Source organism: Sciurus vulgaris (assembly GCF_902686455.1).
Source record: "Sciurus vulgaris genome assembly, chromosome: 7".
Classification (NCBI taxonomy): domain Eukaryota; kingdom Metazoa; phylum Chordata; class Mammalia; order Rodentia; family Sciuridae; genus Sciurus; species Sciurus vulgaris.
This window is the reverse complement of record NC_136467.1, coordinates 121,865,446-121,890,557: the sequence shown is the minus strand read 5'-3', so window position 1 is coordinate 121,890,557 and position 25,112 is coordinate 121,865,446. Positions and strand designations below refer to the sequence as shown.

The 25,112-nt window shown below is 50.0% G+C and overlaps 2 protein-coding genes and 1 pseudogene across 10 annotated transcripts in view; 2 read left to right on the top strand and 1 right to left on the bottom strand.

Moving 5' to 3' along the window:
* Window positions 1-8,206, top strand: part of PPARD (peroxisome proliferator activated receptor delta) — an 80,777-nt gene extending 72,571 nt beyond the window's left edge. For 2 of the 6 annotated variants that reach the window (XM_079147245.1, XM_079147246.1), the window contains 5 exons: window positions 1,979-2,133; window positions 2,832-2,970; window positions 4,688-4,890; window positions 5,063-5,513; window positions 6,273-8,206. In XM_079147245.1, the coding sequence (XP_079003371.1) occupies window positions 1,979-2,133; window positions 2,832-2,970; window positions 4,688-4,890; window positions 5,063-5,513; window positions 6,273-6,520 (1,196 nt within the window). In that variant the 3' untranslated portion in view covers window positions 6,521-8,206. The remainder of the gene's footprint in view (window positions 1-1,978; window positions 2,134-2,831; window positions 2,971-4,687; window positions 4,891-5,062; window positions 5,514-6,272) is intronic. The other 4 variants (XM_079147247.1, XM_079147248.1, XM_079147249.1 and 1 more) reach the window with 3 other exon arrangements.
* Window positions 8,207-14,109: 5,903 nt separating this feature from the next.
* On the top strand, window positions 14,110-25,105 carry LOC306665589 (E3 ubiquitin-protein ligase makorin-2-like). Of its 3 annotated transcripts, none has more exons than XM_079147252.1 (8): window positions 14,110-14,217; window positions 20,352-20,453; window positions 20,608-20,837; window positions 22,961-23,064; window positions 23,203-23,375; window positions 23,496-23,606; window positions 24,315-24,459; window positions 24,696-25,102. In XM_079147252.1, the coding sequence occupies exons 1-8, from the start codon at window positions 14,147-14,149 to the stop codon at window positions 24,858-24,860; spliced, it is 1,101 nt and encodes a 366-aa protein (XP_079003378.1). In that variant the 5' UTR covers window positions 14,110-14,146; the 3' UTR covers window positions 24,861-25,102. The 3 variants fall into 3 exon arrangements, with proteins under 3 accessions (XP_079003378.1, XP_079003377.1, XP_079003379.1); XM_079147251.1 differs by having other exon boundaries at window positions 23,203-23,390; XM_079147253.1 differs by lacking the exon at window positions 20,608-20,837 and having other exon boundaries at window positions 23,203-23,390; window positions 24,696-25,105.
* Window positions 16,416-18,110, bottom strand: LOC306665663 (glycoprotein-N-acetylgalactosamine 3-beta-galactosyltransferase 1-like; annotated as a pseudogene). Its single transcript has one exon. The product of its transcript is annotated as a glycoprotein-N-acetylgalactosamine 3-beta-galactosyltransferase 1-like (transcript).
* Window positions 25,106-25,112: the final 7 nt, after the last annotated feature.

Here is a 25,112-nt window from a genome sequence, read left to right as displayed (position 1 = left end):
CAAGGCCAACAGCAACCCAGAGATCAAACACCTGCTGAGCCTCCAGGGACACAAGGGAGGAGGAGGAGGAAGGGACTTAACTGCAGAGACAGTTGGACAAGATTCCGTTTTGGAGGTGGTTACTGCAATGCGAGAGACAGGCAATCTAGCCGAGGAGGCAAAACTCCTCCAAAGCAACACTGACTGCAAGAAGGTCTGGGTCTGTGAAAGGGAGTGTGCAAGCAGACCGCCCTGCTCAGAGGAGGAAGTGCCAGGGCCTTCTGCCCCAGCATCCCAGCAGGCCTCCTGGGGGGCTTTTATCGCTTGTCACCCTACAGTCTCCCAACACCAGTGCCGACTCCTGTCGTCCCTGTGCTATGGCCTCCAGGAGTGGTGTCTTGCCCAGCTCCATTGGCCAATCATGCTGAGGCCAGGACCCCAGGCAGCATGAGGACTCCTGGTCCCTCCAGAGCAGTGGGACCTGCCACGTGTCCAGTACCCCGCACAGTTCTTGGAGCTGGCCACAGCAGCACCCTGTCCTTGTGGTGCTTACGTCTAGTGGGTGGTGCCCAGCGGGGAACAAACAGGCAGGGACCGCGGCAGGTGGCAGCGAAGGCCAAGAGACCACAGAGGCTTCACCTGTGAGAGCACCTCGCCCCAGCTTGAGGTAGGAGACTGTTACTCCCTTGGAATGACCAAAGCTGGAAGCTGAGGCACTGGGACAAGACAAGACATTTTAGGAACTTGTGTCACCCCTAAACTTCACCAGCCAGGAGAGGAGCAGCCCACCAGGCAGGGTCCTCAGTCACTTGGCCTGTGTGGTAAGAGACGGGGCTGCAGGCCTGGGAAGTGTCCGCTTGGTTTGTTGCCACGGCTTGGGTCTCCTTACAGCGCTCCTGTTTAAGTGACTGGTTCTTGGTTTGGGAATCCAGCACCTGCCTTCAAGGAGATGGCCCAGCTGAGATTAGAAGACCAGCAAGGGAGTGGCAGGACAGACAGTGCTGCGGGCCACGGAACCAGACTGGACGGGGAGTCAGGAGATCGAGACCCAGTACAGGTCCCCCTTCCACTCCTTCCACTGAGTGTCGGAAGGGGAGATTCAGAAGAGACAGCTTCTTACTCAGTCATCTAACAGCACATCTATCCTGAAGCCATAGCCACAGCCAGCCGCTTTCCTCGCCAAGACTCTGAACACTATGGTTCAAACATCTGTACACTGGTTAGGAAAACTGGGGAAACTCGTCATGCTACTCAATCAATGTGACTGACACATGTTCTTTTTATCAAACAAGAAGGGTCATGGGAATGAATTAGAGGTTCTCTCCTCTTCCCCAGCTTTGGGGACTGAACCCAGGGGCACTCTACACTGAGCTGCAGCCCCAGCCCTTTTATTTTCTATTTTGAGACAGTCTCAGAATATTGCCTGGATGGATCTTGAACTTGAGATCCTACAGCCTCAACCTCTTGAGTAGCTAGAATTACAGGTGCACACCACCATCCCTGGCAAATTTGAGCTTCTTGGAATATCCATAGCAGAATAGAACTTCCTGAGGGGCTGGCTCTGCAGAGGTCTGCACCTCCGCAGTTTCCGCAACACCCCACGTGGGGTGTGCCACCTCTAAACAGTTAGAGAGCTGCTTCCCAGGACCAGCTGAAGATCCTGTCTGCTTCCTCTCACTTGTTCCCGCCTCTCAAATCACGGCCAACCCTGCACCCTTTTCTCACAGCAGTTAAGTGCAGGAAGGCTGTGACCAGGCTGTGTGTCCTGGACAGCTACCATGTGTCTGCTCTGGGGGAAACGCTTTGGACACTTGCCTCCTCCCCCCAGAGGAGTTGTCCTTAGCCCCTTATTTCAGGTAAAAGCCCCTCAAAACTCCTCCCCATTCTGGGACACATAGCTCTGAAGTGACTGAGCCCAAGGCTTGGGGACTGTTCCCACCCCTGGCTCTCAGGCTTGGCTGGCAGTTTGTGAAGCTGCCCCTCTGTCCTTTGTCCACAGACCTCTCCCAGAGTTCCTCACCACCCTCGCTCCTGGACCAGCTCCAGATGGGCTGTGATGGGGCCTCGGGCGGCAGCCTCAACATGGAGTGCCGAGTGTGCGGGGACAAGGCCTCAGGCTTCCACTATGGTGTTCATGCGTGTGAGGGGTGCAAGGTATGAACTGGGGCTCAGGTCAGGTGGACCTACCACGTGGGTTTTCCCAGCCTCAGAGCCGAACTCTGAAAACACTGGCTGCTGCACCCCGGGGCCACTCCAGGTCTGAGCTCTGGGCCTGCAGGACAGGAGGGGTCTGGCAGGCCTGTCCTGCTGGGCACCTGCAGGGTAGACCAGCCACCTGGACTCTGGGGAGCTGGTGCCCTCTGGGGACCAGGCCCCAGAAGGCAGGCAGTAGGAGGGCCCTGGGCCAGGCGGTCTTCCTGAGGACGGGTTTCTGGCACCTCAAGGCTTAAAGAACTTTTTGAGAAAAACAAGAAACCTTAACGTTTCTTTTTCCAGTGATGCTTCTAGGTTTTTCCTTCTAACTGCAAACTACATATCCATGAAAATTTCACAGATTATTTTATTAAACCACCACCTAGAAAATACAAAGAACCAGATATATTTATGAATAAACCAAGTTAATCATGATACAGTTTTGTTACCAAACTAACAAAAAAGCTTTAAGACATCTTTGGGCATGTAAAGTAAATATGTTGTATCATTTTAAACCCCCCGCACTTCCTTCCAAATCATAGCAGTGTTTACATCACATAACCTGATGGGGCCTTTTGGCACAGCCCAGAGGGCAGAGCAGGATTCTCAAACCCTTTCCCCTCACGGCGACCTCTCCTTACCTATTCTTGGTCCCTCAGGGCTTCTTCCGTCGGACAATCCGCATGAAGCTGGAATATGAGAAGTGTGATCGGAGTTGTAAGATCCAGAAGAAGAACCGCAACAAGTGTCAGTACTGCCGCTTCCAGAAATGCCTGGCACTGGGCATGTCACACAATGGTGAGAGCTGACCCTTGCAATGCACCAATGTAGCCTGAAAGGAGGTACCCATACAGCAGCACTGGGCACATAGTGAACACTGTGAATGTCACCTGTGGACTTTACCAGTCCAGGACCCTGGGGCTTGGAGCCTAAGTTCTGCCACTTCCCCAGACTGTCTGGCATCCACCTGGATGTGGTGTGGGCAAACACCACCTCTGCCCAAGGTTCACCTGCTCTGGCCCAGAAGGAACTGAGAATAGACCCCAGCTCAAACACTGTGGGGAACACCAGTCCTAGAACCTCAGCCTGTCTTGGATGACCTGATACAGCATGAAAAGCTGCTGCCATGGCCAGGACCCCCTCAGCCCTTCTTTGTTGTTGAGAGCAGCAGGAGCCAGTGAGTGACCTAAGGTGTCAGAAGCCAGGCTCTCCAGGCAGTTTTCCCTGCCCATGCTCTGGGCCTCCTGCAGTCTTTTCTTCAAACCCCTGAAGTAGGGTATTATAAAGTCCATCTGTCCCCTCTGTGCCTTCTGGGTCAGATCCCCAGAGGATAGGAGGGAGTCTTTTATTTGAAGAGCTCCACAATGGGATAGCCCTGGACAGCTTTTATTTTGGCATCTTAAAGGGTTGGAGGAACCGCGACTTCCATGTGAAGCTTTTCCAAGGTGGTGGGGTCTGGCAAGTGTGTGGGTGGATCCTTCCCCTTCAGTCTGTGTCTGCTTGGTCCTCATTCCATTGTGGCAGTCAGGGAGGTTCCTGGGAATTCTCAGGGCTGTTGAATCCTTCCCTCACTCTTCTAACAGAAGCCAGATTCATATCCTGTTCCATTAATAATGACTATAGTTTATGACTTCTAGATGAATAATTTATCTGCTTGCTTACTTTTGAGAAGGGGTCTCACTATGTTGCTCAGGTTGCTAGTCTCAAACTCCTGGGCTCACATCATCCTCCTGTCTCAGCCTCCTGAGTGCCTGGGATTGCAGAGAATAGTCTGGTTCAGTTGTTCCAACCACCCATTAAGTTACATTTTATTTTATTTTTTATTTCATGTAATTTTAATTTTTGAAGTTTTGGAGATTGAGCCCAGGGCTTCAAGCAGTGTTCTATTACTGAGCTATATCCCAGCCCTTTTTAAAATTTTATTTTAAGACAGTCTTGCAAAGTTGCCAAGGCTGATTTTTTTTGTTTGTTTTGTTTTGTTTTTTTTGTGCGGTGCTGGGAATTGAACCCAGGGCCTTGTGCTTGCGAGGCAGGCACTCTACCAACTGAACTATATCCCCAGCCCAGCCAAGGCTGATCTTGAACTTGAAATTCTCCTAACTCAGTCTCCTTTGTAGCTGGGATTATAGGCACGAGTCACTGCCCCTGTCCCCATTAAGTTTTCAGAAAGGTGAAATAGCTTGTTGAGAGTCACAAAGCTAGTCAGTGCTGAGCTGGATTTGAGGAGCAGGCCTTCATCACTAGAGCCTGACGTCTAGATGTCACTCTGTGCTGCCCCCCACCAAGCGTAGCCAGTCACTCAGCAAGTTCAGGCCCTTGTATGCTGAGAGACACAGAATCCCTGCCCCTGTGCAACGTAGAGGCTGGAGGGGCTGCTTCAGCATTACTACCTCAATGGCTCCAGAATCCCTGAGGGCCTCAGGCCCAAGAAGGATGTCTCCATCTTTGACAGGGAGGTTAGAGGTGCTGGCCCCGGCCTGGCTCCTCTGTGACTGTCCCCCTCCCCCCTGTGCAGCCATTCGCTTTGGCCGGATGCCAGAGGCTGAGAAGAGGAAGCTGGTGGCAGGGCTGACGGCCAGCGAGGGGCACCTGCACAACCCACAGCTGGCTGACCTGAAGGCCTTCTCCAAGCACATCTACAATGCCTACCTGAAAAACTTCAACATGACCAAAAAGAAGGCCCGCAGCATCCTCACCGGCAAGTCCAGCCACACTGCGGTGAGTGTCACTGCCCAGCTTGGCAGAATCCCAGCTCTGGTCCACGCTGCCACACCTGACTCCTGGGAGAACTGGGCCTCCTCCCTCCCTTAACTCATGGTACAGGCAGGGGTGCGGGAACATTCGGGCGGGGACCCCTGAGGTCTGGCCTCTGACAGGGCCTGGTTTTCAGCCCTTTGTGATCCACGACATCGAGACATTGTGGCAGGCAGAGAAGGGCCTGGTGTGGAAGCAGCTGGTGAACGGCCTGCCGCCTTACAAGGAGATCAGCGTGCACGTCTTCTACCGCTGCCAGTGCACCACGGTGGAGACCGTGCGGGAGCTCACCGAGTTTGCCAAGAGCATCCCCAACTTCAGCAATCTCTTCCTCAATGACCAGGTGACCCTTCTCAAGTATGGTGTGCATGAGGCCATCTTTGCCATGCTGGCCTCTATTGTCAACAAAGATGGGCTGCTTGTAGCCAATGGCAGTGGCTTTGTCACTCATGAATTCCTGCGCAGCCTCCGCAAGCCCTTCAGTGACATCATTGAGCCCAAGTTTGAGTTTGCTGTCAAGTTTAATGCCCTGGAACTTGACGACAGCGACCTGGCTCTGTTCATCGCAGCCATCATCCTGTGTGGAGGTGAGTGAGGGTGAGTGGGTGGGCTGCCCCCACAGCCCGTCCCCTGGGGTGGGATCCTCACTGCAGGGCCCCAAGCTGCAGCCCAGACAGCATGGGGACGCATCTGTGTGATCCGTCAGTGGAACAGGCGAGGCACTGACTGTACATGCAGGATCAACTCCGTGTTATTCTACAGTGGAGCTAGAAAAAAAAAGACTAGAAGCAGACAAACCGTCCGGCTAATGGGGATTATTTATGGGTGGTGGAGGAATAGTCCACATTCTACCTGCATTGTCCAAATTCCAACACAATAAATACAACAGCGAGCCTGCTCACCACAGAGGCACAGAGCTTACTTCCTGCCAGGCCTTCTTCTAGTTCTGCTTACAGACTATAACTCATTTGGTCCTCAGCAACCCTGGACTAGAGAGGTTTTTATTATCCTCATTTTACAGATGAGGAAACACCCAGAGAGGTCAGGCAACCTGCCCAGAACCTCATGGAGAGTGTGTGGGGCAGGACTTGAATCCAGGCACTAAGTTTCTTAACCACCGTGCACAGCACTCTGTCCAATCAGGAAAAACTGTTGGCAAAGAACAAGAGAGATGGGGGAGACCAGGGTCAGGGGTACTAGAGCACCGAGTGGTGCCATCACTGAGAGGACAGGGCCAGGTCTGTCCCAGCAAGGAGGCCTGCCCTGTGCCACATCTTCCCTGGGTTGGGGAGGGGAGATCCTCTAAGCCCTTCTAAGACCCTGTGCATGTCCCCATGTCCCCACAGACCGGCCAGGCCTCATGAACGTGCCACAGGTGGAGGCCATCCAGGACAACATCCTGCGTGCCCTTGAGTTCCACCTGCAGGCCAACCACCCTGACACCCAGTACCTCTTCCCCAAGCTGCTGCAGAAGATGGCTGACCTGCGGCAGCTGGTTACTGAGCACGCCCAGATGATGCAGTGGCTCAAGAAGACTGAGACTGAGACCTTGCTGCACCCCCTGCTACAGGAGATCTACAAGGACATGTACTGAAGCCAGCGCCCAGGCCACCTGCAGGTGGCAGAGGGGTCCAGCCATGGGACTGTCCCATGGGCCAGCCCTCAAGTACCCAGCACAGCCCAGAGTGGCAGGGTCACTGTTGGGCACTCCCAATCCTGTGCCCTGGCTCCCTGTGTTCCCTTCCTTCTAGTCTGTTGCTTCCCCGACTCCATCTCTTTGTTGTCTCTCCCTCTTGGTTCCTGTCTTACCAGTACCTCCTGCTCTTCTGCTGTGTCCTCACTGGTCTGTGAGAAGTTTGTTATTTCACCAGCAGCCTGAGAAAGAACTCTGCTTTTGCCCTCACTTCCCCCAGGAGAGGGAGTGGGCCGTCCTCTGTGCCACACTGCACTGCAGCCCAGGGGCCCCACTTCTGTCTCCTCTCCTCAAGCAAAAGACTTGAGCCATCCAAAGAAACACTATGCCCTCTGGGCCTGGCTTGACTGCAGCAGTAGCCTGTAGTCACTGGGTCTCTGCTCCAGAGGCAGGGGCCTGGGCCAAGAGCCAGAGGCCTCCCCCTGGTGATCTCCCTTGCCCGGGACAGGCTGGCTGACCCTACTCCAGCAGGTACAGCCCTCTGACCCCCAGCATCCTTCCATTCTTCATACAATCTTCTAAAGCAACATTGCTGATGGTCCCCTGCGCTGGCCGCTGGGGGGCACTCCCCACCCTGGAGGGAAAGCAGAGTTCCCCCCAGGTGGGGGCCCCACACCCCCATTGAAGAGGAGAGAGGTGGAGGGCGGTTGGGGAATAGCACACTTCATTCTGATCCCAGGGGTCAGGGTCTGAGTTCTAGGGTCAGAGGTGGGGGGCGGGGGGCAGGCCTTCCATCAGCACCCCGCACTCCCCTACCCCGCTGCAGCCACTCATGTGTCAACCCAGTGCCATCTTGCCTTTCTCCCTGCCAGGAGCTGCTGGCACTGGTCCCTCCCCAACACTCCCTGGAGCCGCCGCTCCAGCACACACCACAGCACTGAAATCACTTTACCGCAGTCCTGTGCCTGCCCTCCCCTCCCCCAGAGGTGATGGCTGCAGGGGCAGGCGGGCAGCCCTGTTCCCAGGGCGGGAGGATCTCTGCTCCCAGGGATCTTGTGCTCCCCACGACCCCACCACCCTCCCTGCCCTGCTGTCAGCCCACTGGTCATTTAGAGTTCTCCCTGCACCCAGCTCCTGGGTGGAAGTGTGCCCACCCAGGCCTGCTGGGTACGGGACTGGCCAGGGTCTCAGAAGGTTGTAGGGCAAGGGTTAAAGCCCGGGCTTCCTGGGCCCTATCTGCTCCCCAGGGACCTTTCCATCCTGGTGCAGTTCTGGGAGGAAACGGTGTGAGAGAGGACAGGCCCAGCATCTGCCCCTGCCTGGTGACCTTCTGTGTCCCAAGATCACTCTACTAGCAAGATCCTTCCTTCTCTCCCTCCTCAGCTTACCAGAATTTGGAGCAAGGGGTGCTGCCTTTGGGGCCAAGGCTGTGAAGGGAGCTGTTCTCCTGACCCCTCCCCCACACACCCTGTCCCTATCCCCACCCAGGTCTGGTGCTGAGGGTGCCTCTCTTCTCAGTGTCTGAGCAGTCTCCAATACTGAAATGTATATTTTTGCTAGGAGCCCCAGCTTCCTGTGTTTTTAATATAAATAGTGTACACAGACTGACAGAACTTTAAATAAATGGGAATTAAGTATTTAAGAGTTGACTTGAAGCTGACTGAGTTCTTTGCTTTTCTGAGCACACTCTGAGCGCCACTGGGCTCCTCCCACTCCTCCATATCCAGGGTCGGGGTGGGAGGCTCAAAGGAGGCTGGGGTACTGGGAGGGGGGGCAGTGCTGATGACTGACTGCTGCTGCCCTCCCACTCACTAGTCAGCCGAGGTTGGAGGAGATGCCAGGAGGCTCTGGTGCCACAGCACTTGTCAGAGAGCAGCGGGCAAAGTGTGGTGGGAGAGGCCGCAAACTCTGGGGCTTGAAATGGCATGCGGACTTGAAAAACCCACACCAGTTGACCTTAAGAGATCAGGACTTCCCTGTCAACTGACACCAGTTTTCTCCTTTACTTCCAGTTGGGCCATCTTCAGTGACTAGTTGACCTGGCCTCTGCAGCCAGTGGACTCGCCACAGTGTACAGCGAGGTTAGGGTACCTGCGTTGGCCAGCTTTCCCTCACTGCAATGAAATGCCTGAGATAATCAACTTATAAACAGAAAAGGATTATTTTGACTCACAGTTTTAGAGGTTCCAGTTCATAAGCGGTTGGCCCTGTTGCCTTAGGCCTGTAGCAGAACATAACTGCTTACCTCACAGCCCAGAAGTGAAAGGGTCAGGCTCACGATTTCCTTTGAGGGTGCAGCCCCAAGGACCTGAAGACCTCCCACAAGGCCCCACCTCTTAGGTTTCTACTACCTCCCAATAGCACCAAGCTGGGGACCAAGCCTTTCTCAGGTGGGCTTTCGTGGGACTTAAGATTCCAAACCATAGCAGGTGTGTATCAGTGCTTGCTAGTCAGAAAGACAAGTGCAGCTAAATCCTTCCACCTGGGGACTCTATCTCAGTAATTGTTAAAAAGAAAGGATCGAAGGGAGAAATGGAAGTCAAGAGGGGAGGAATAACTGCGGAAGCCAGTCAGTCTCACCTCCAGGACTGGATGAGAAGATGGTATCATCCAGGGGCCACCAGCGCTCAAACACCCCAAATGCCACAGAAACCCAAGAGCCCAAAACTGCCTGCTGAGCAGAAGCAGACTGCCAGAGCTGGACCCAATTCACACCAGGCTGCCAGGATGCCTGTGCTACCACCACTGCGGCTGCCCTGGAACCTCGCCACTCCTTCAAGCCTAGATCCCCAGCTCAGCAGCCCTGCCAGACGTGCCATCAGCATCTGGGGACATGCAGGCGGGTTCCTTTTTCTCCCTATCTGCTGCTTCGCCTCCCACTGAAAACACTTAACTGGAAGTGTCATTTGTACACTTGCAGCCCCTGCAGCTTCGAGGAGCATGTGGAAAAGAGGTGCTGATCACAGGCCAACAGACAAATTAACACAAAATACCAACGCCAGCCACAAGGGGAGGGCGCCAGGCAGGCCCAGCTTCAGGTGACGGCTAGAACGGTGTGGGCCTCCTTGTTCTCTTCCCTCTGCCGTCGGTGGCAGAACATTCTGGACTGTCAGGTCCCCTGGGGTTCATCTCAGCCAGGAAAGTGACAGCCCCAGGGGAACAGAAGGAAAGGAGGAATGCATGGAACAGGGGTCTTTGAATTTGGTAACAGAACCTTCTGGTTAAAGCCAGGTGTGGTGGCGCACGTCCATCATCTCAGCAGCTTGGGAGGCTGAGGCTGAGGCAGGAGGATTGCAAGTTCAAAGCCCGCCTAGCAACTTAGGGAGTCCCTGTCTCAAAATAAAATCAGGTGTGCTGAGAACACCACAGAATTAACTCTCCAGAGTTCATTGATTTTAATGTGTTTTGGTTTATAAACAAATCATAGTAATTTCTTGCACATTTTTGGCAATTGCATAAGAGTTTCATGTATCTACTCCTAGATACAGTGTGCAAATAAAAATTTTGTTCTCACACACGAAAAAAATACAAAACAAAATGGCTGGGATGTGGCTCAGTGGTTAAGTACCCCTAGGTTCAATCCCTGGTAGAAAAAAAAAAAAAAAAAAAAAAAAAAATCTGGTTTACTTGTTTAGATGCTGGGAAATTGAACCCAGGGTCTCACAATGCTAAACATGCTCTCGACGCTGAGCTACATCCCCAGCCCTGTCCTCCCCATCCTTTCCCAAACTGTTAAGTGAGAGAAATATTGACAACTGTGTCTCCGCTGTTAAGGGCCAACCCTCTTCCCAGCCTAAAGAGGTAAAAATACATACCGGATCACAATTAACTGCATCTCAGTTCAGAGGGGAAGCTCAGTCTCAGGACCAGTTTCTACTGTTATTTAGCTCATAGTGCAGCAAAGGGCAGAAGCGTCCTGTCACTGCCCTGGCTATTACCATCACTAATTCCTCTCCCTTACCAGGCGGCTATGGCGGGCAGTGACTCTCATCCTCACCACAGCTCTATTATGCAGGTGTTGACACCTGCCACTTCACAGGTGCAGAAGCACAGGGAGAGGTGAGGGAGCGGGCTGGGGAGAGGCAGAGCCGTGTTCCACCACCTGCCTAGAGGCTTTGCTTATCACTCGTGAGCAAACCCTTGGGGAAAAATAATTGGTCACCTGGTCTCTCTCTTTTTTCCTAACAATGATGTTTCTTCACTTCTTTTGTTTTTTAAATTTTTTGTAGTTGTGAATGGACAGCATGCCTTTATTTTACCTGTTTATTTTTATGTGTGCTGAGGATCAAACCCAGTGCTTCACACAGGTTAGGCTAGTGCTCTGCCACTGAGCCCCAGCCCCAACCCCACCTGGTCTCTTTTTAATGATACTCAGGACAAATGAATCAAACATTTAGACTTCAAAAAGAAGGCAACCTGAAGATAATTAGAACAGACTCTGAATATTCCACAAACCTAAAACTATTCTGAAATAAATTGTTAAAGAAAAAAGGGGTTGGGTGTGACTCGACAGCAGAGTACTTGCACAAGTCCTAGGTTTGATCCCAGCACACACACACAAATTGAGAATAAAATAAAATTAAGAAAGGAAGGAGCCAGTTAGGGCAGTGCATGCCTATCATCCCAGCTACTTGAAAGGCTAAGGTAGGAGGATCACAATTTTGAGGACAGCCTTAACAACTTAGCAAGACCCTATCTCAAAAAAATAAAGGGGGGCTGGGGAGATAGCTCAGTCGGTAGAGTGCTTGCCTTGCAAGCACAAGGCCCTGGGTTTGATCCCCAGCACCCAAAAATAAATAAATAAATGTCTGGGGACGTAGCTCAGTGGTAGAGCACCCCTGGGTTCCATCCTCAATACTCCAAAAAAGAAAGGAAAGAAGTGGGATCCTGGTCACCCTTACAAGCCTGGCAGAAGTGTTACCAAACCCAGGTTCGATGTTTTGTGCTACAGAAAAGCCAATTTCCAAGAGACAAGTGTTGGAGAGGAAGAAAGACTTTATTCAGAGGCCAAAAAATGGAGAAAAAGGAATTTAGCTCGCACACCAGCTTCTCAACTTCAGGGAGTTGAGGGGTTACCCCTGGGATAGGAATAATGAGGGAGAGGAATCAGCTCATAACAGGAGGCGCATTAATGACTTTTTCTGGAAATAGGCAGCGATATTCCAGGAACTTGGGTGCCACCTCTTTTCACCCCTTTCATGGCTTGTCTGGTTCTGATGTTTGGTAGGTGTCTTTTAGCCTCACAGGGGGCAAGAGAGAGACTAGGCAAGTCTAGGTCAAGTTAACCCTATTGTACAGGGTTGGACACAGCATTTCTCAACAGGTCTCCGTGCAGAACTGAGTAGAATCTGACCAAAATGTCAAGGCCACCAAGAGGACAGATACCACAAAAAGACACCGATGACAAGTCTTTTCATCCCATTGTAGGTCCAAGTGAAAAGTCAGGGTTTTCAGCCAAGGTGGCCTTCAGGTCCCTGAAGAGTAACCTAGGCAACCAATATTACCACAAGCCACAGCCAGAGGTGTTACCTAAGCAGAGCTAGTGAGAGCCTTTTACTGTATCAACCAGATGTGTGACCTCCGAAATTAGTGATTTTTAAGTCAATTAAGAGTAGGCAAAGCTAGAGGATTTAGTTTAGGCTTTTCCTTGGTAAGAGAAGCAGATAGGAAAGCTTTTTGGAGGACGGATACAGATAAGTACAGAATTCCCATAAAAAAGGAAGAAAGGAGCCCGGAGCTAGGGGTGTCTCAGCAGTAGCGAGCTAACCCAGCGTGGGCAAGGCCGGGCTCTTTCCCCAGCACCACCCCCCAACAAAGAGCCTGCATGTAAATAAATATGCAAAACAACAAGCAAAAATAGAGCTCAGAGCTTCAAAAAATGTGATGGTTGACCATTGTACAGAAAATGTTTCACATTATTAAAAATATAAAGAGAAATCAAAACATGAGAAACATGTTGCAGCAAAATATATAACAAACATGTCTGAAACTATGGATTTTCCAAGGAATGTTTCAACTTACAAACATGGGAAGTTATTAAAATTCAATTTAAAAATTTCTCCTTTAGCTGGGTGCAGTGGCACACACAGGTAATCCCAGCAACTCAGGACGCTGAGGCAGGAGGATTCCAAGTTTAAGGCCAGCCTCAGCAACTTAGCGAGATTCATTTCAAAAACTAAAATTTAAGGGCTGAGGGTGTAGTTTAGTGACAGTGAAGCCCCGGGTTCAATCCCCAGTACTTGGGGGAAATCTCCCCTTTAATTTAGGGGAATTCTTTTTATTTGATCTGTTTTAATTTTCCCTACTTACCTCCCAGATGGAGCAGTGCAGTCTAGTGGAGAGCGCTTGGGCTTTGGAAGAATAAGGTGCAAATATGGTGGGGGCAGGGATAGTCTTAGAAATAGAGCAGAAAGAGCCCTCAGAAGTCCTGATCCTTCCCTAAAGGCCCCATCTCTTCAGCTGAGGGCTGGGAGGTACCTTGTCCAAGGTCACATCAGGTTTCCTGGCTCCCAGCCCATTGCTGTGAGCTCACACTGAGCTGCATGTCAGGTCCCAGCCAAGAGATCTTCAGCCGTGACCTCATTTCATCCTCACGACAACTCTATCAGATAATCAGGTTTCTTGGCTGCAAACAACTGCAGACAACAGATTGTTTACCTGGAAAGGGGAGTTTCTGAAGCCTATTGCCAATCCCCAAACCTCCACGCAGCCTCGGTGACACGCAGAGGCTCATCAACACAGATCAGCATCCCTGTGCCCACTGCACTGCTCAGCATCTCTCCCCAGAGAACAGGGGGACCCCACCTACTCAGAGTGCACAGGTGTTCATACCACCCAGAGACAGGCTCTGACTGGATGATTTGCCACCGTACAACTTGGCATGTCCTCATTGACAAAGCCCCACACAAGCCCCTCCTGACCACTTCTCATGGGGGCCCTTGTGTTCTAACTTCTTGTGCCCAGGATAGCAAGCTGGCTTCACTGACAAGCACAGACCAGGCCTCAGTGACCTGGATCTGAGGCCAGGTTCCCAGTAGCTCCTGGATCTGTCCAGCACGTGGCCAATTTGGATTATAAGGAAGTCAGAGGTTGAAGTCATCTGGCAACCAGCTTCAGTCAGCCCACCTGAAGAGGCACTCTGGCCTTCAGGGGTTCTGTCCTCTAAGACAAGCAAGATTAGGACTGGGTAGGAACTCGGCTAAGTCACCTGGACAGTATGATATCAGAGTCAGGTAATAGCCTCAGTTCCACACGTGGGGTTAGGGCTGGAGGAGGATCTCACCTGGTCTCAGTCAACCTTGGACAACACTGGCCACTTCTTTAGTTCAGGACTCCCAGTCCCCCAGGTCATTCTCCCTTTCCAGCCCCTTACCGTCCTCTGAAAGGTCCCTGAAGGCCTTTATACCACCCCCACATCCCTGGAACCTGGCTGGACAGCTGGAGCCCACATCTCTCCCACAGACCAGGGGCAATGGGCCGGGGCAGGCCTGACTAGGAAGCCCTCCTCTCCTTGGCCCCACCCAGAAAGGGTGGGATAAAGCAGGCCTGGGCAGCCCCGCTGGGCTCTCGCCAGGGCCTACAGCTGGGATGGACTCTGCAGGTTGGGATGCCCACCGTCTCGGTGGGGAGAACAGCCCCACTTCCCAGCTGCCATCCAGGTAGGGGTCTGGGAAACACTGGGAAGGTGGGAAAAAAATTCTTTGAGGCTTAGTCTGTCCGTTGAAAGCCCCGTTTCTATGGATTTGGAGTGTTTCTGGCTCCTTGCCCCAATGTTGGAAGGGTCTAGAAATTATCCCTGACTACCTCATAGTCCAGAGGAGGCGCCTTCCCAGCTGACTCGGAGCTAATTCAGGGTCTGACCATTTAGGGCAGCCATTCTCCAACTCGCCTTCTTTCTTTTTCCTGGACCAAGGTTTCTCTATCCAGAAACACCATGCTGCCCCTTGAGGGTGGACTCTGATCTTTGTAGCCCAACACTTAGCATGGTGCCAGGTATTCATGACTATTTGGATGGAAACGCTTCAGGTTGAACACTACACCATTAGGGTGTAATTCCTTGGGCTGTACTGCTCTGGGTCTGGGCCCAGAAGCCCACCAGGCCTTCCCTCAGGCCTTTGGACTTTGGCATAGATTCCAGCTTTTGGCAAAAGCAGTCAGTTCTCCCAGGAGAACTGAAGTTTGGGTAAAGGAGGGATAATTGTGGAGCTTGGAGTCTCAATGTGAAGTTGTTTTTCCGGGCTGAGAGAAAAGGCGGCCAGTTAGTATGAGGCAAAAAAAAAAAGGATGTTTACTAAAGGAGATTTCCAGTTGTTCCTTCCTGAGCAGGTCAGGAAGGTGGCGGGCTAGAAAAGTGGGGCTCTAGAGTTAAAAAAAACTCAGGGGCTCGTTTGGCAGCTCCCACCTTGTCCTTCCTCTGCCCATCCTTGCCGCCTCCAGGCCTCACCCCCAAGGGCCAGTCCTGATCCCCAGGCTCACTCCCCCACCATCCTCTACTCCAGTCCCCAAACTCCTTTGGCCACCTCCCCAGGCCTGGATTACCTGTGGCCGCTGGCTGCTCTCTCTCCCTACCCTTGGTCTCTGCTCTTGGCCTGAGAAATTCCCCAACCCCAGCAGCCCTGATGAGCCACAGTCTCACTGGAGCAGAGAATCACAGAATGGAGTGAGGACACCTGGGTTATAGTCTTAGCTCTTGTTCTGAGTCTCAGGCCCTTACTTTACTGTTCTGAACCGCAGGTTTTGAAAACAGGAAAAATGAATCCTGCCTTTTAAGGCTAGTTTTGAGGAGCAAATGATCTCATTTGACATTTCTCTAAACAAAATGCGTTTTATCTGTATATTAAGAGGTGTTTGGGTAGAGGGCCTACACAAACAAAATGCGTTAAATAGAACTGAACGTGTTCCTTTGCAGGATTTATCAGAGCCTCTAATGTGTTCAGGTACAATGAACACTGTACAACATGTCCCTAAGAAAACAGGAGACCGAGACCAGGTCCCATGCTACACACCTGTAATCCCAGCCAGGTGGGAGGCTGAGGCAAGAGGATTGCAAGTTTGAGGTCAGCCTGGGCAACTTAGTGAGACCCTGTTCCACGATAAGTAAAAAGAGCTGGGGATATAGCTCAGTGGGAAAGCATCCCCAGTGCCAGAAGAAAAAAAGAAAGAAAACAGGAGGAAGAGTTTTTCAAATTGGTCTGATCACAGAGCCCTTCCCCCACCCCCTTTTCCATGGCTCCTCGAGTAGGGGGAGTCTCTCTGAACGTAGGAGAGCTCTGTCACTGGGCTTCTTGGATTTGTGGAGGAGCTAGTGCCTCTCCAGGCAGTCCTAGAGGTCCGCCTAATTGGTGGCCTGAAGTCAGACTTCCTTTGCATATCCAAATTGGTGGCCCCAGTTGGGGACAAGACACTTGCAAGCATCTTGCTCTAAGAGTCTCCAGCTCCTGCTCTGAGATGAGAGTCTCTACCTCCCAGGATCACCCACCCCTCCAGAGTGACTCTTGCCTCTAAGCCCTCCCTAACTTTGGCCATCACTACGCAGCCCACCCTCCTCGTGTCTTCTCCCTCCACTTACCAAGCTTTCAAAGTTTTCTTTTTTCTTTTCCTTCCTTCCTTTTCTTTCTCTTTCTTTCTTTCTTTTTTTTTTTTTTTACCAGGGATCAAACCCGGGGTCACTTTATCACTGAGCCACATCCCCAGCCCTGTTTTGTATTTTCTTTAGAGACAGGGTCTCACTGAGTTGCTTAGTGCCTCGCTTTTGCTGAGACTGGCTTTGAACTTGAGATCCTCCTGCCTCCCAAGTCACTGGGATTATAAGTATGCACCACTGCACCCAGTTTACATTACTTTTTTTTTTTAACTTCCAAAATGTAGTTTTATTAATGCACTTTAGGATAGGTGCCATTCTTATTCTACCTTCTTTTGGAATAAATATTGCTGATTATAAATAATCACAGCAGAATTTTCATTATACAACGTGTGTGGGGGGATTGCTCCATTGATATCACACACCAAATGAGTATAAACAACACCGAGCAACATTACTTTCTAAATTTTCTTTAAGGCAGATCTTTTAGCATTGTGTATGTTACATGGTGCAGTGCAGTTTTAGCAAATTTAACTGTTTTAGTTTTTTTCAGTGACAATAACACACATGGTCAGGGAGCAGGCAACAAAATCTCTTCTAGTTCTTCTACCTTGCCACTGTTTTAAGAAAACACAATTTTTCATATATATATACGTATTTATATATTACTGTATCAAAACACATTTTAACAGAATTCACAGCTCATTTAAAGCTTAAGTTTACAGCCTTTCATTTGAAAGATTTCTATATGGAATGTTCACTTAGAATGAATTTCTCAATGGGATTTCAGGATTCTATGTCAGAAATGCAGAAGTTCTTCACTGCCATGCTAGACACTTTACCTCGGTTCACTCACATTTTTCTTTCAAGGGTTTCCTAATTTTACTTTTGGATCTTCATTTTTGTTTGCTTGACTTATTTCATTTAATTTATTCTCAGGTAAGGCAGGTTGATGTCTATATAAATAACCATAGGGACGAAGATGATAAACGAGGTATTCTAATTCATACATAGTTGTAGAATCAACATAGTGAAAAGAAATTGCCAGATCAGAACAGCAACCAGGCCCCTCTACAGGAGGATAGTAGTTATAATTCCAGTACAAAAAGGTTCTGGGTAGATAACCTTTGATTAAGTGGTGTTCTGGTACAAGGGGATGAAAAGTTTCTTTTCCAGTGGTATCTCTGGCATCTCCAGCTTCCACGTTTATGATTTCCATGCATTTTCCCAGGGCTAAGTCTTCAATGGAGGAACTATGTGTACATTTGTCTGTTTTAAATGCATCAACGAATCTCTTCAAGGCTTCTTTGCTTAGTACGTATCCTGCTCCCCCACTCATGTAACCCTGCTTTACATAGGGCTTAAATCTTCTCCCAAAGTAAATGGGTTTTTCAGGGTCATACCTTGAAAGCAGCCATCTCAAATTGTCAAGTATGACATATGTATCATCATCTGCTTTCATAAACCAATCAGCATCTTCTAAATAATGGTCATGAACATACTGAAAAGCTTTAATTGTTTTCCAGTAGAGTTGATCTCTGCCTTCTTTGGTTTTTAATCCCACAGTAGGAAAGTCTTTATTTTCTTCTGAACTCATAAACAACACTTTATTACAACGTTGAGCCCATGTAGCTTTGACGTGTTTGGCCTTTTTCTCTAGATTCTGAGGGCCTGTCATAACCCAACAAAGAATTTTAACTTTCTAGAAGAGGTTTTCAGCGATGTCTGTGTTCTCATCTTTATGTTGGCTAGAATCTGCATTGAAGTTCATTTGTCCTTCTAGATGATTCTGTCCATTATCATCTGAATGCCTAGCATGGGGATCATTATGAAGAATATTGGGCTGTGTGTCACCCTGTTCTCCCAACAAAATACTAAATAGCTGAGAGCACAAAAAAAAAACCCTTTTGCTGATACACAGAGGAAAGTTAAAAAATTCAACCAAGATTTAGAGGCCATTTCCCGAAAGTGTATCTCAATGGGTTCCCTTTTCAGTTAGAGCTATCCTAATTACCTACAGGAGAAATTAGGGAGGTCTTATTTTCTTCCAGGGGAGGGTTCTGGGGATCAAATCCAGAGCTATGCACATGTTAGGCATGTGCTCTCCCACTACATTACTTTTTAATTTTAATTCCAAAAGATTTTTTTAAAGGTGTTTTTTGAAGAGAAGTCACATTAGTAAATCAAAAGCTTTTCACCATTTCTGGATCTTTCTTTTCTAAGCCTGGCAGTTAAGTCAAGACTGTGAGGCATGTGTTCCAAGCCCTTGGCCCCCTAGACTTGGGCCTCAGTCTTCCTGCAGAGGGTTTCTCACTCTTTCCAAGACAGGCAGTGAAGATGGTGACGGGCACTGATGGCCTGGAGGTGTCCCCCTGGGCTGTAGCTCCCTGCAGAACCTGTCACAGGCATTTCAGGCTGCACTTTGTGTTGCTTGCTGTGTGGGCAGCTGACCAGAAAGGGGTGAGCAGGGCAGGTTGTATAAATTACTTTTTTTTCCTTGCCATGAAGGGGATGGAGTGTTTTGGGCATCCCCTGAAGTTTTGCGGCTCACTCTTCTGCCCTCTGCCCTCAGCCCTGGCCCTGGATTCTTGGTTCTCGCTCTCTCGTCTCCCATGAGCCCCAAGGGCAGAGTCCGAGGCATACAGAAGGGGTCATCACCTTATTATGGATGGAGGCTCACGAGACTGACCATCTGGCACCTTGGTACTCATCTCTGCCTTTTCCACCCTCTGCCTGCTTCTCTGCCAGGCCCTCACCCTTGGGTGCCCTCTGGTCAGAAATGTTCCTGCCCAGCTAGTCTGTGTATTCCAGAGACTAGAACCCAGCCTCGGTCCCTGTGCCTGCTCCCCTAGCCACTTGTGTGTGCTCGTTCCCCTCCAAGCAAGGCATGACAGGAGCAGAGTTCCTCTCTCTCCCTCCTGCCACTGACCCCTGGCCCATGCCTGGATGCTTAGAAGATTCTCGATCAATGTCTGCCCTCCTCCTACTCTTTACCTCCCACCCTGAACCTCAGGAGCTCCTGATGATGATGATGATGATGATGCTAATGCTAATGCTAATGTAGGAGCCATACCAGCAAATATGTGCCGAGGGCTTGCTGAGCACCAGGTTCTGTACAAGCACTGCATTCCAATCCGACCTCGCTGTCTGATGTCAGTACTAGTATTGTCCTCATTTTACTAACAAGAAAACTGAGGCGTGGAAGAGCTTGTCCAAACCTACCCAGCCAAGTAGTGGTACTCAGCAGAACTGGCTATATAATTTGTGGAACCCAGTGCAAAATTAAAACGAGGGGGTCCCTTATTCAAAAACTACTATTAGCTGAGTGTGATGATGCACACCTCTAATCCCAGGGACTCAGGAGACTGAGGCAGGAGGATCATGAGTTCAAAGCCTCAGCAAAAGCAAGGCCCTAAGCAACTCAGTGAGACCCTGTCTCTAATTAAAATACAAAATAGGGCTGGGGATGTACTCAGTGGTTGAGTGCCCCTGAGTTCAATTCCTGGGACTGCCTTCCCCCCCCCCCCCGCCAAAATAAAACTAATCAATTTCAAGATAGCAACGTCGGAGCATTAAAGCAAATTTGGGGCCCCTGTGACTGTATGGGTTCACACCCATGAAGCCAGCCCTCATACCTGAGTTTGAACCCAGAGTTCTAACTCCAAACCCCACAGACTACACTTGGAGGAAATAATAGTAACCATGGTGATTACATGCATGGAGCGCCTGCTATGTGCATTGTACAAAATCTTAAGCCCCTGCAACCACCCTGTGGGGGGTAGGTATTTTTACTTCATTTTTGAAGAAACTAAGCTCTGGAGAAGTTAAGTTACTCCCCAGCATCCCCCTGGGTGGGGATCTGAACATGAAACCAATTCCAGAGCAGGGTTTTTCTCACTGTGCGGTGGCAACCTCTCTAAGGATCACAAAGGCGGGAACTAACATGGAGCTGGGCACGACTCAGACAATTTTTTTTTTTTGGTAGTGATGGGGGTACCAGGGATTGAACTCAGGGGCACTCAACCACTGATCCACATCCCCAGTATTTGATTTAGAGACAGGGTCTCACTGAATTGCTTAGTGCCTTCTGTTGCTGAGGCTGGCTTTGAACTCGTGATCCTCCTGCCTCAGCCTCCAGAGCCACTGAGATTACAGGTGTGTGCCACCACACCCAGCCTGACTCAGACAATATCTTAGAAACTTTGTCCTCAGGACTGATCACTGGGATTCGAGCTGCCGTGCTTATGACAGAAAGCTACCCCGGGTCTGCAGGTACTTCCAGCGGGGCTTCTGCTTCCATGGAGACCGATGCAGGTAAGTGCCGAGAGGGGCTGGAGTCGGGATGCTGGAAGAATCCCCCTGTTGTGGACTGTGTCTTCCCTGAATCTCTGCTCAGCTCAGTTCCAGGCAGAGCTAGCTCTGAGCCCTGGAGGGCTATCCGTGTCTCCTCACTCTCTTTCCCATACAGCTATCGGCACCTGAGGCCCCCCAGACCCCTGGAATGGGGCCGCCACCATTCAGAGCCACACGTCACCCTGTCAGAGCCCCAGCTAGGACTGACCCGCAGGGGCTCCGAGCCTACCTACCTGCCCTCCATGGCTAGGGCTATGGGCTGGGCCTGGGCCAGGGCCTGCTGGAACATGGAACCTGGTCTGCAGGAGGTTGGTGGCAGTTCCTGGAAGCCACTGTCTCTATCATGTGAGTCATCAGAGGCTGTGGGTGGGCTAAAGTGGGATCTGAGGCCAGGGTTCCTGTTCTGCCTCTGAGCAGACTTTGCGCCTCCGTCCGCCTCTAACCTCCTCAGGAACCCCTGCTGGAGGGAAACTATCCTCTGGCTCCTGGTTCTGTGTTCTAGAAGCAGAATCCCATGGTGCCTGCGGAGGCAGGGCGACTAGTTTCGAATGCTGACTCCACCTATGAGCCAGCTGTGTGATCTCGGACTAGTTGCTTCACCTCTCAGCCTGTTTCCTCACCTACAAAAGGACACCAATACCTGTAAATAAGTACAATTACAGAAGAAAAGAAAAGGACCCTGATTGACCTCACAGGGTCATCTCAAGGGAGCAATGCCTTCAAACACATGATGTGCTTAGTACCTGGCACAGAGGGAACACTCAACAATTGTTAGTAGTTATTTTTTTATTAATACCATAAGTTGGCATTGTCCAATGGCAATATGTGGCACAGATGTATTTTTTATAACAGATTTGTGGAGATTTAACTCACAAACCAAAAAATTCACCAACACAATTCAATGTATTCTACATATTCAGAGTTGTGCAAACATAACCATCTAAATTGTAGAACATTATCTTTACCCAGGAAGAATCCCTTGAGCAGTCACTTTCCATCTACCCCTCTCCCAGTCATTGGTAACCTCTAATCTTTCTATCTGCATGGATTTGCCTATTCCAGACACTTCATATAAATGGAATCTGGCCTAGAATTTTCTAGATTCATTTATGTTGTAGCATGTATCTGAACTTCATTCCTTTTTATAGCCAAATAATATTCCACTATAGGGATAGAATGCATCTTGTTTATCCATTCATCTGCTGATGGACATTCTGATTTTTAATTGGCTATCATGGGTATTATTCCTGTGAACATTCATGTATAAGTTTTTATGAAGACATATGTTCATTTCTCTTATGAGTACACCTCAGAATGGAGTTGCTGATTCGTACTGCCACTCTGCCACGTACATCCACACTGGGGACTGAACCCGGGGGTGCTGAGGTACGTCCCTATCCCCTTCATTTCATTTTGAAACAGAGTCTTGCTAAGTTGCCCAGGCTGGCCTCAAACTTGCAATCCTCCTGCTTCAACTCTGAGTCACTGGGATTATAGGCATGTACCACCATGTCCTGTTAGTTCTAATATTTTAAGTAACTGCTAGACTGTTTTCCAAAGTGGCTGTACCATCTTACAATTCACATGTGTAATTAAAATTTTTCTAGTGGCCACATTATAAAAAGGTAAAAGCAACTTTTTAAGAAATTGATTTCAAATAATGCTTTTTAAGGCAATATATCTGTTACCATCTAAGCTATAGATATGAGGTGTCCCCCAAAAGCTCATGTATGAGACAATGAGAGAATTTTCAGAGGTGAAAAGATTAGATTATGAGAACTTTAACCTACTCAATGGATTAATCCACTGATATGGATTAACTAAGCATTAACTATAGGCAGATAGGTGTGATGAGAGAAGGGAGGTCACTGGGGGGTGTGCCTTTGGGTTTATATTTTGTGCCTGGTGAGTGGAGCTTTTTCTCTGCTTCCTGGCTCTCATTCTGAGATACTTCCCCCGGCCACACCCTACCATGATGTTCTGCCTCACCTCCAGCCCAGAGCTATGGAGTTGGTTGATCATAGACTGAACCTCTGAAATCATGAGCCAAAATAAGCTTTTCCTTCTCCACATTGTTTCATCAGGTCTTTTGGTAGCAATGGTGAAAAAGCTAACTAAAACAATATCAGATTATATATCCAATGCTATCAATATTATTCATTGTGCAATCAATATTAAATATCGTTAGTGCTGGGTGCAGGGGCACACACCTATATTCTCAGCTACTAGAGAAGCTGAGGCAGGAGGATCACAAGTCCTAGGCCAGCCTGAGCAACTTAGCTAGACCCTGATCAAAATAAAAAGGGCTGTAGCTGGAGCTCAGTGGTAGAATGCCCCCTGGGTTTGATCCCCAGTTCCTTAAAATAAAATTCCGACCGGACTCTGAACCACACGGGGCAGGATTGGGACCCAGCACTGAAACTTGCATGCTACATCAGTGGGTGAACGGATGCAGTTTTCCCTGACAGCTGCTGACGGGTATCACAGCCGCTCCCAGGAGTCTCAGCCAGAGGTCGACCCTGACCCAGAACTGATAGCGCCACTTCAGAGCCTGGTCCTTGAGGAGTGGCAGGTAGTAGGGAATGGGTAGCAGAGGCTGGCATCCTGCTGCACCTCTGGGGTGCCCAGATCTGCTGGGGCAGGAGGGGCCTGGGGAAGGCTCTGTAGCCACTTGTAGTGGGCAAGTGTTTCACCCCATCTGTGGCTGCAGAGAAAGCAGGACAGTCGGGACGTGGTGTGTGGCATCTGCATGGATAAAGTGTGGGACAAGCCAGAAGCTGAGCGGGTATTTGGCATCCTGCCCAACTGTGCCCATGCTCACTGCCTGGGCTGCCTACGGACCTGGCGGAAGAACCGTCAGGACTTCCCGCTGGATGTCATCAAGTCAGTGTCACACAGGTGCCAGCAGGGAGGGAGGGAAGTACCCACAGAGACATGGACCAGGAGGCCAACCTGTGGGCTTGTGGCCACCCCCCACATTCAACCCCCACCTATCCCACGCAGGGCCTGTCCCCAGTGCCGAGTCCATTCCAGCTACATCATTCCCCACAAGTTCTGGGTGGGTGAGGGGGCCCAGAAGGAGCAGCTCATCAGGAATTTCAAGGCTCGGACCAGGTGAGGCGGGTGGAGGTGGGTAGGCAGCCGTGGCTCCAGCTGGGATCCTCAAACCCGGGAAGCTCAGAAGTGGTCTATGAGGGTGGGACCAGTTTTCAAGTCTGGCGAATAACAGGGTCTGCGATGGCAGCAGGAACAGCAGGGCTAATTTCTAGTTGTATCTAATTACCTATCTATGTATCCACTTATTTACTTATTTTGTGGTACTAGAGGTTGAATCCAGGGGTACTCTACCACTGAGCTACATCCCAGCTCTTTTTATTTTGATCAGGGTCTTGCTAAGTTGCCTTGGTAGGCCTTGAACTTGTGATCCTCCTGTTTCAAGTCTCCTGAGTAGCTAGGATTACAGCTGTGTGCCACTATGCCCAGCTATTTTCAGTGTGTTTTTTTTAAGGCAGGAAAATACGTTGATATGAATGTATGTTGTTTGCTTTGATTTTTGAAAATATGGGGTTGCTGACAAGGGTACTGAAGGGCAGCCCTTGAAGATGAAAATGAGTCACTCTTTAAGATACTTCACTGCCATCTGCTGGAAGAGAGTGGAATAAATGTAAAATCTACACGGAGGTGCTCGCGGTGCCTGCTTGTATGGGGTGCTTTTGTGTTGTGTAAAACCCGCCCAAACTTGTATCAGCCTGGAGAACCCGTTGTTTCTGGATCGACAGAGATTGAAGGTGATGGTCTTTCTCTGCCCCTACCCTGTCATAGCCAGATCCACTGTCGGTTCTTCATGCGGGGGAATGGCCGCTGCCCCTTCAAATCTGACTGCATCTACCTGCACCAACTTCCAGCTGAGACCCTGGCCTCTGGTCCTCCTCGGCCTAACAGTGTTCAACTGGTCTCTGGGAGTGAGGTGGTAACAGTAGGGACGTGGGGTCGGGGAGGCTCCTGGTCGGGTCGTGGTTTATAACTAATGTCCATGGTAACTGTAAACCTCTGCGTGGTGCCTATGGCGTGGATGGAGCCGGAGCCTGCACCACGGTGCTATGTCCACCCTGCCCAACCTCACGTGAGCCTTGAGCTCCCCGTTTCCAGGACAACTGCAGTTGAAGCTGATGGATTTTCAAGGATTTTTCTCTCCACTTCCAGGTACTGGGCCCAGCATCATTCTTGGGGGCCATCAAGCCAGAGGAGGATGTGTTCTTCACAGATTGTGCCCTGACTCTGGCCCTCTGGGGTTCAGAACTCCTGCTAGATCTCAACAGTTCTTACCACGACCTTCTGCACCAGGATTGCCTTGAGGAACTGGGATGAGGGGAAGGGGTGGTAGTTCTTTCCCCTGTGGGGTTTGGCGGTGGGCAAAAGTAGCAAGCCCTCCACCCCTGTGAACTACAGCAGTGACCCAACTGGGGGACACAGGAATGGGGGAGGGATGAGGAAGGATTCTCACCTACTTACCAGTGTCTTGGTTTTTAACTTTGCTCTTTTGTAGGATTTTGGAAGAAAACTAATAAAATGCACTTAAGCTATTACTGTACATCTGAAGAATGATCCGCTCATAGCCTA